The sequence below is a fragment of the Lucilia cuprina genome, chromosome 6, assembly GCF_022045245.1.
Source record: "Lucilia cuprina isolate Lc7/37 chromosome 6, ASM2204524v1, whole genome shotgun sequence".
Lineage (NCBI taxonomy): Eukaryota > Metazoa > Arthropoda > Insecta > Diptera > Calliphoridae > Lucilia > Lucilia cuprina.
Genome location: NC_060954.1, coordinates 12,398,715 through 12,407,845, shown reverse-complemented (window position 1 = coordinate 12,407,845; position 9,131 = coordinate 12,398,715). Strand labels below are relative to the sequence as shown.

Sequence of the window (9,131 nt, the reverse complement as noted above, 5' to 3'; positions counted from 1 at the left end):
AGTCTAGTCTATAGTCTAATCTATAGTCTAGTCTATAGTCTAGTCTATAGTCTAGTCTATAGTCTAGTCTATAGTCTAGTCTATAGTCTAGTCTATAGTCTAGTCTTAACATAACATAAATATGTTAAATAAATATTTGTTTAAATGTTAAACCACAAAAAAAACTTATAATTTAAAACAAACAAAGTTATGACCGAAATTTTATTTGCGTTTTCTGAATAATATTAAAATTAGGAAATAACTATTTTAAAACAAAAAAAAAAAAAACATACAAATTTATTGGTTTATATTTTGCAAATGGAATGGAAAGTTTTATATTTTTAAAGGAATTTGTTTTTTTTTATAAAAATATTAAAATTCTATTCGAAATCGTTTATTGAAACGCGTGTTTACTTTTTGCTAAATAAAACGCGTTTTGGGGGTTCCCGGTGATTTTGTAAACAAAATTGAATATAATCTATTATTTGTTTAATTTTAAATCTTTTTTATGATTCGTCAACAACATTAAAGATTACATCGTAACTGCTTAATTGACATCACTGTTTTGCGTAGAAGATTTTATAAAAGGCGTGCTTACACCAACTAGGTTTTCATATGAGTTGTTTAGTAACGGCTTTAGAGTCAATTTGAAAAAATCATGTTAATTTAAAGCTCAAGCTTATCAAATGATGAGCTAATAGATTTACTATATGGACTCGTCTAATGAATAATCCATGCAGCAGTTTGTCCACAGAATAGTCTATTGATAAGTCTACTGACTTATGTATTAACCAATGTATTGAATACTTCATTGCCTAGTCCAATGACTTTTCTATGATCTAATCCATTATGTATCTATAAACTAGTCTAATGGCTGGTCTATAGACTAGTTTTTGGATTAGTTTGTGGACTAGTCTATGGTTTAGTATATTAACTAGCTTGTGGACTAGTTTACTGGCTAGTCTGTTAGCAAGTCTATGGTCTATGGACTAGTCTGATAACTAGTTTATGGACTAGTCTATGAATTAAACTATAAACTAGTCTATTCACTAGTTTATGAACTAGTATATTCACTAGTCTATGAACTATTCTAAAAACAATTGACTGTTTATTGTTTTATGACTAGTCTATTGACTAGTTTATCGACTAGTATTTTAACTTGCCTATGGCCTTAGTCATTGACTAGTCTGTGATCTAGTTTATTGACTAGTCTATAAACAAGTCTATGTTCTATAGACTAGTCTATTAACTATTCTCTTAACTAGTCTATGGAATAGTCTCTTATCTAGTCTATGGACTAGTCTCTTAACTGGTCTATAGACTAGTCACTTAACTAGTCTATGGACTAGTGTATGAACTGGTCTATTCACTAGTCTATAACTTAGTCTTGTCTATTGACCAGACTATGAACTAGTCTATTAACTAGTCTATTGAATAGTATATGAACTAGTCTATGGACTCATCTCTTGGCTAGTCTATGAAGTATTGACTATTCTGTGAACTTATTTATTGATTGGTCTATTGACTGGTCTATAAACTAGTCTATTGACTAGTCTGCCGTCTATTCTCCTGACTAGTCTGTGAACTCGTCTATTGATTAGTCTGTGAACTAGTCTATTAACTAGTCTGTACACTAGTCTATGAACTGCTCTGCTGACTAGTCTTTTTATTAGTCTATCGACTATTCTATGGACTAGGTTATTGACTAATTTATTGACTAGTCAATGAAATAGTCTATGGACTGATGTATAGACTGGTCTATTAAATTGTTTATTGACTAGTCTATTGACTAGTCTGCGGACTAGTCTATAGTTCACTCAATGGACTAGTATATGTACTAGTCTTAAGACTCTTCTAGTTTATTGTCTAACCTATAGCTTTGTATATTGGCTGGTTTAAAGACTAATATAGCCTACTGACTAATCCATAGTTAAGTCTATTCACTTGTCTATGGACTAGTCTATGTTAAGGTCAATAACTTCCGCCATTGTCCCAATATTTAAAGAATACAATTTGTAAAAAAATATACCGGAATTAACAGTTAAGTTTATCCAAGTGTTTTATATTTCCAAAAAATGCGGTTATAAAAAAAGATCTGTTAAAGAATGTGATCAATGGACTTGTATTCGAGTTGTTCGTAATTAAGTACATATTACCTTTTAGAATTTTTTCTTACAAAAGCTTAAGTAAAATTTTGTTGTATAATATAAGTGATCGCAGGTTATAAGCCCCAGGGATTGGAGCTTCAGAAAAGTCTTTGTAATTTACTAGAATTAATTTTCTTAATTTATTCAGAAATCTAGTTATAGTGGTAAATAGAATATGAAAACCTTTTACTGTGTTGGTTGGATCTGCAAACATAGTTATAGGACGGTCCCCTTTGTAGAGATATGGGAGGGAGATTAAGTAAATAAATATTCATTTACCTTGAATTGTATAATCATTTTATAACTGAGATTGAGGTTTTCTAAATATTTTCAAAAAATTATTGAACACAATGTAAGGTTGATAATGTTTTGACAAATATAAAATCAGAGGTTTTTGATAAGCCCCCCTATAACAATATATACGCCTGTCGTTTGTCGCTTTTATTCTAAACGCCTGCATGTGTTCCTATTCATTTCTAATGTAATTTTTGTTGATTTTTAATAGACCTTAATAATACCCCCATATAAACCGTTTATAAACAATTTAAAGTGTTAATCTAATCATTGTAGTTTAAATTGCGCAAAATAAATGTGTGAAAAAACACAAGTTAAAAATTTAATAATTTATTTAGAAATTGAAGCTTGTAATTGAAAAGAAAGAAGACATTAGTCTGATGCATAAAATAAAGTTATTAGAATTGGATTAAAATAATTGAAAAGTTTTCAATTCTCTGAACTCTGAAAATTTTATGATTTAGAGATAATTTTAAGATACTAATACGAGACTAGAGACTTTACTAAAGAAAAGACTGTAGATTAAACATAATCGGGAATAGAACAAACTATAGACGAGACAATAGGTTGAACTAAAGTCGAGATTATAGTAAAGACTATAGACTAATCTATAGGTCAGTCTATAGAATAATCTATAATCCAGCCTGTAGACTAATCTGTAGTCAAGGCTATATTCTAATCTATAATACAGACTATAGACTAATCTATAGTCCAGACTATAGACTAATCTATAGTACATACTGTAAACTAATCTATAGTCCAGACTATAGACTAATCTATAGTCCAGAGTATACCTAATCTATAGTCCAGAGTATAGACTAATCTATAGTCCAGACTATAGACTAATCTATAGTCCAGAGTATAGACTAATCTATAGTCCAGAGTATAGACTAATATATAGTCTAGACTATAGACTAATCTATTGTCCAGACTATAGACTAATATATAGTCCAGAGTATAGACTAATCTATAGTCTAGACTATAAACTAATTTGTAGTCCAGAGTATAGACTAATCTATAGTCCAGACTATACACTAATCTATAGTCCAGAGTATAGACTAATCTATAGTCCAGAGTATAGACTAATCTATAGTCCAGACTATAGACTAATCTATAGTCCAGAGTGTAGACTAATCTATAGTCCAGACTATAGACTAATCTATAGTCCAGACTATAGACTAATCTATTGTCCAGACTATAGACTAATCTATAGTCCCGACTATAGACTAATCTATAGTCCAGACTATAGACTAATCTATTGTTCAGAGTATAGACTAATCTAAAGTCCACACTATAGACTAATCTATAGTCCAGAGTATAGACTTATCTATAGTCCAGACTAATGACTAATCTATAGTCCAGAGTATAGACTAATCTATAGTCCAGACTATAGACTAATCTATAGTCCAGACTATAGACTAATCTATAGGCCAGACTATAGACTAATCTATAGTCCAGACTATGGACTAATCTAGTCCAGACTATAGACTAATCTATAGTCCAGACTATAGACTAATCTATAGTCCAGAGTGTAGACCAATCTATAGTCCAGACTATGGACTAATCTATAGTCCAGACTATAGACTAATCTATAGTCCAGGCTATGGACTAATCTAAAGTCCAGACTATGGACTAATCTATAGTCCAGATTATAGACTAATCTATAGTCCAGACTATAGACTAATCTATAGTCCATAGTATAGACTAATCTATAGTCCAGAGTATAGACTAATCTATAGTCCAGACTATAGACTAATCTATAATCCAGACTATAGACTAATCTATAGTCCAGAGTATAGACTAATCTATAGTCCAGACTATAGACTAATCTATAGTCCAGACTATAGACTAATCTATAGTCCAGACTATAGACTAATATATAGTCCAGACTATAGACTAATCAATAGTCCAGACTATAGACTAATCTATAGTCCTGACTATAGACTAATCTATAGTCCAGACTATGGACTAATCTATAGTCCAGACTATGGACTAATCTATAGTCTAGACTATAGACTAATCTATAGTCCAGACTATAGACTAAGCTATTGTTAAGACTATAGATTCAGCTATCGTTAAGAATAAAGACTAAACTATAGTCAAGTCTAAAGACTAATCTATAGTCTTTAGACTATTGTTTAGACTGCAAACTTCAATACTATTTCCGAATAACACTTTTTCTTAAAAGAACTGATTTGAGAATCATTTTGTAGAACAAATAACGATTCTATTGTGACCGTTTTAAGAATCGGTTCCAAAGTTTTCAATATTTCAAATTTTATTTTAAGAACTCACTCCTAAAAGGTTGGATTAATTTCAAATAACACTTTTTTAAAAAAAAGAACTGATTAGGGAATCATTTTATAAAACAAATGACAACTCTTTTGATATTTTATAGAGTCGGTTCGAAAATTCAAATTTAATTTAAAGAACTCATTCTTGAAAGATCGGATTTGGTTAAAAAAAAAACACTTTTTTTGACTTGAGAATCATTCTTGAAAGGTTGGAAATCATTTCTAAAAGATCGTATTCGGTTTAAATAACACTTTTTCATTAAAGAACTGATACGAGAATAATTCTTTAGAATAAATAACAATCTTTTTAAACTTTAGCAGAACAGGTTCCAAATTTTTAGGAATTCAAATTTCATTCAAAGAATTCATTCACTAAAGGTTGGATTCGATTTAAATAACACTTTTTCATAAAAAGAACTAGTTCGAGAGAATCATTCCTTAGGAGAAATAACGGTACTTTTAAGTTCTCGCAGAATAGGTTCCAAAGTTTTAAGAATTCAAATTTCATTCAAATAAATCATTCCTATAGCGCAAAATACGCTCCGATTGATTTTTTCCTATGATCGGTTGCAATGATTTCTTTCACTTAAAGTTGGATTCATTTCATATAAAACTTTTTCATTTTATAGAAAAATTCTATTGAGAATTTATAGAACCAATTCCAAAGTTTTTATAATTTTCAAATTTCTTTCAAACTTATGATTCAAAAAAGATCGATTTTAGTTCTTAAGAATGTGAATATGTTGTGAATATTTGCTGCCATAGAATCACTTTCATTCGAAGTTGTTTTGAAATTGTTTAAAATTTTTTTTTAATTTTAAAAATATTAATGAATATAAAGCAATTTGTAGTATGAAATTCCAAAATTTTGTTTTAAAAAGTAATTAGTTATAGAACCACTTACCTGGTGGTTTCTCATAGCCCTTCTCCTCACTAGCCATAATTTGTTCCTTGGAAGTCATTTTAACTGCAGTTGATTGTGATTTTAATTAGTTGATGTTTTATAAACAATTTTATTTAAAATTTTTATTAATACTGAGTTATTTTTTTATTTTAATTTTAAAATTTAATTTTTTTGATATTTTTTTATAAACGAGGTAGTTTTGCGGTACGAGGTGTTGAAAAATTTTGTAAGAAATATTTAAAAGCCACAAAATAAAAAAAACTAGATATTACAAAATTTTAATTCCGGCCAAAAATTGCAATATTTTGCGTGGAAGAAAAAACAGCAACTTAAAAGAAAACGGCACGTTTAACTGTGGGTTTAATGTGGGTTTAAAAGAATTGATATTTCAGTTATTGTTATAACATGTTGTTAAAATTTTATGCAAAAAAAATTCACTGAACTTTTTTTTTTTTTTTATTTTTTGTCGAAATTTTCGCTTAGAACGCGTCGTTTAATTTAGATTAAAGCATTTATAAGAACTTGTGCTTTAATAACGGTTAATCGCGTTTAAATGTTGTTTGCCCGAAAGCAGTTGAAAACGTTCTGATAAACCTGAGCAACGTAACTGCGATTTAAATAAAAACTTTAATACATTCGTTAGCGGCTACAAAAGCAGCAACAACAACAACAAGACACACTCACACAACCCGAAAAAAAGGTAAACAAATAAATGTATAAAAAATAAATAGCAACAACAAAATCAAACAAAATACAACACGACTCAGCAAAACTTTGCACAACAACTCAATAATAAAAACACATACACACACACACACACACACACACACACACACACACACACACATTAAACAAATGATATATAAAAGAAATGAAAACAATAACAACAACAACACAAAAATCGTTTAGGCGAATGATCTCTGGTCTAAGTTGACTCTCAATTTTCGCTGGAAATTTTTATCTTCAAATGTTGTTATATCAACTGTTGCTTTCGTTTATTTCTATTAATAATGTGCTTGTTGTTGTTGTTGTAGTAGTTGTTTTAGCAATTACTCGTTTACAATTGTTGCTGATGGCAATTGGCCGATCTGTCATCCAATTCAATCAATGGCTCATTGCTGTTGCCTCTAATGATAATACAACAAGTACATCGTCGTTTACGATGACATCGACCACGATAACGATATGGACAACTATTCGTAATCGCTGTATTATAGGTTTCTTTAGTGTGTTAATCTGTAAAGAAAAAAACCAACAACAATAATAAATTAATAGAAAAAAAGAAAATTATGATAAATTAAACTTATTGCATTTGCCCTAGGGTTCTATAGTTGAAACGAAAAGTCGACTATTCGACTTTTTTGCATTTAGTTAAAAGTCAACTTTTAGACTTTATGCTTTTTATGCAAAGTCGATTTTTCGACATGAGTATTTTATAAATAGTCGACTTTTCAACTTTTTCCTACTTTTTGACTTTTTTCCACTTTTTTAAAATTTTCGACTATTTTCTACTATTTTCGACTTTCTTAGACTTTTTCGACTTATCGACGTTTTTTGACTTTTCCACTTTTATTTACAAAGTCGACTTTTCGATTTTTTTCATAGACGAGTTATCAATTATTCAAAAGTCGATTTATAGAAACCTTTTCGACTTTTCGAATTTTGACTTTTTTCTACTATTTTCGACTTTCTTAGACTTTTTCGACTCTTTTCGACTTTTGACGACTTTTCTTTGCAAAGTCAACTTTTCGACTTTTTTCATAGACTATAGTCGAGTAATCAACTTTTTTGGAACCAAATAGTCCACTTCGACATTTTTCAACAAAAAGTCGATTGTTCAATTATTCGAAAGTCGAATTTTGACTTTTTTCTACTTTTTGAAAATTTTTGACTTTTTTCTACTATTTTCGACTTTCTCAGACTTTTTCGACTTTTCTTTACAAAGTCGACTTTTCTTTACAAAGTCGACTTTTCTTTACAAAGTCGACTTTTCGACCTTTTTCATAGACGATAGTCGAGTTATCAACTTTTTTGGAACCAAATAGTCGTCTTTGACTTTTTTCGACAAAAAGTCTATTGTTCAATTCTTCGAAAGTCGATTTAGAGAACCCGTTTCGAATTTTGACTTTTTTCCACTTTTATTAAAAATTTCGACTATTTTGACTTTTTCGACTTTTTTCGCCTTTCGACCTTTTACGACTTTTCTTTACAAAGTCAACTTTTTGACTTTTTTCAGAGACGATAGTCGAGTTAACGACTTTTTTTGTAACCAAATAGTCGACTGCGACTTTTCTCAACAAAAAGTCTATTGTTCAATTATTCGAAAGTCGATTTAGAGAACCCTTTTCGAATATTGACTTTTTTCCACTTTTTTAAAATTTTCGACCATTTTTGAATTTTTTCCACTATTTTTGACTTTTTTAGACGTTTTCGACTTATTGACCTTTTTAGACTTTTCGACTTTTTAAGACTTTTCTTTACAAAGTCGACTTTATTCATAAACGATAGTTGAGTCATCGACTTTTTGTGGAACCAAATAGTCGACTTCGACTTTTTTCGACAAAAACTCGATTGTTCAATTATTCGAAAGTCGATTTATAGAACCCTCTTCAAATTTTGACTGTTTTCTACTTTTTTTTTAAATTTTCGACTATTTTTGACTTTTTTCTACTATTTTCGACTTTCTTAGACTTTTTTTGACTTATTGACCTTTTTCGACTTTTTACGATTTTTCTTTACAAAGTCAACGATAGTATTTTTGACTTTTTTGTACTATTTTTGACTTTCTTAGACTTATCGACCTTTTTCGACTTTCTTCGACTTTTTACGACTTTTCTTTACAAAGTCAACTTTTCGACTTTTTTCATAGAGTTATCGACTTTTTTGGAAGCAAATAGTCCACTTAGACTTTTCTCAACAAAAAGTCGATTGTTCAATTATTCAAAAGTCGAATATTACTTTTTTTTAACTTTTCGACTATTTTTGACTTTTTTCTACTATTTTCGACTTTTTACGACTATTCTTTACAAAGTCGACTTTTCGCCTTTTTTTATAGACTGTAGTCGAGTTATCAACTTTTTTAGAACCAAATAGTCCACTTTTACTTTCACATTTTCGAAAGTCGATTTCTAGAACCCTTATTTGATTTTCGGGAAGTGGACTAAAAGAAAAGAACAACAAGAGTAAAAAGGTAAAAGTTTATATCTAACAGGGTTGGGTAAAGGAGTTTTTTAAATATTATAGAAAAGAGAGCGAAAGTAATAATTTAAACATAGATGTAAACTGAGAAAGTATCAACAGATCGGTCGACTTTATATTTAAGCTTTAACATTAAACGAAAATTTTTTCCTTCACCTTAACAGGCAACTATAAAGTCCACCATTATCCCATTTGTTGAGCTCATTCTAAACTAAACGATTCCTCCTAACACGAAAGATTCTAACTAAAGACTTTCCCTAAAATTGCATTACTACTAAATCTCCCAAGTCTGAACATATTTAAATACATTAAAAC

At 29.6% G+C, this 9,131-nt stretch overlaps 1 protein-coding gene across 1 annotated transcript in view; it reads right to left on the bottom strand.

The window, feature by feature from the left end:
* The window catches only part of LOC111685137 (putative inorganic phosphate cotransporter), a 36,656-nt gene extending 30,433 nt beyond the window's left edge, over positions 1-6,223 (bottom strand). Inside the window, exon 1 of the mRNA XM_046954453.1 lies at positions 5,619-6,223. Within this exon, the coding sequence (XP_046810409.1) occupies positions 5,619-5,676 (58 nt within the window). The 5' untranslated portion in view covers positions 5,677-6,223. The remainder of the gene's footprint in view (positions 1-5,618) is intronic.
* Positions 6,224-9,131: the final 2,908 nt, after the last annotated feature.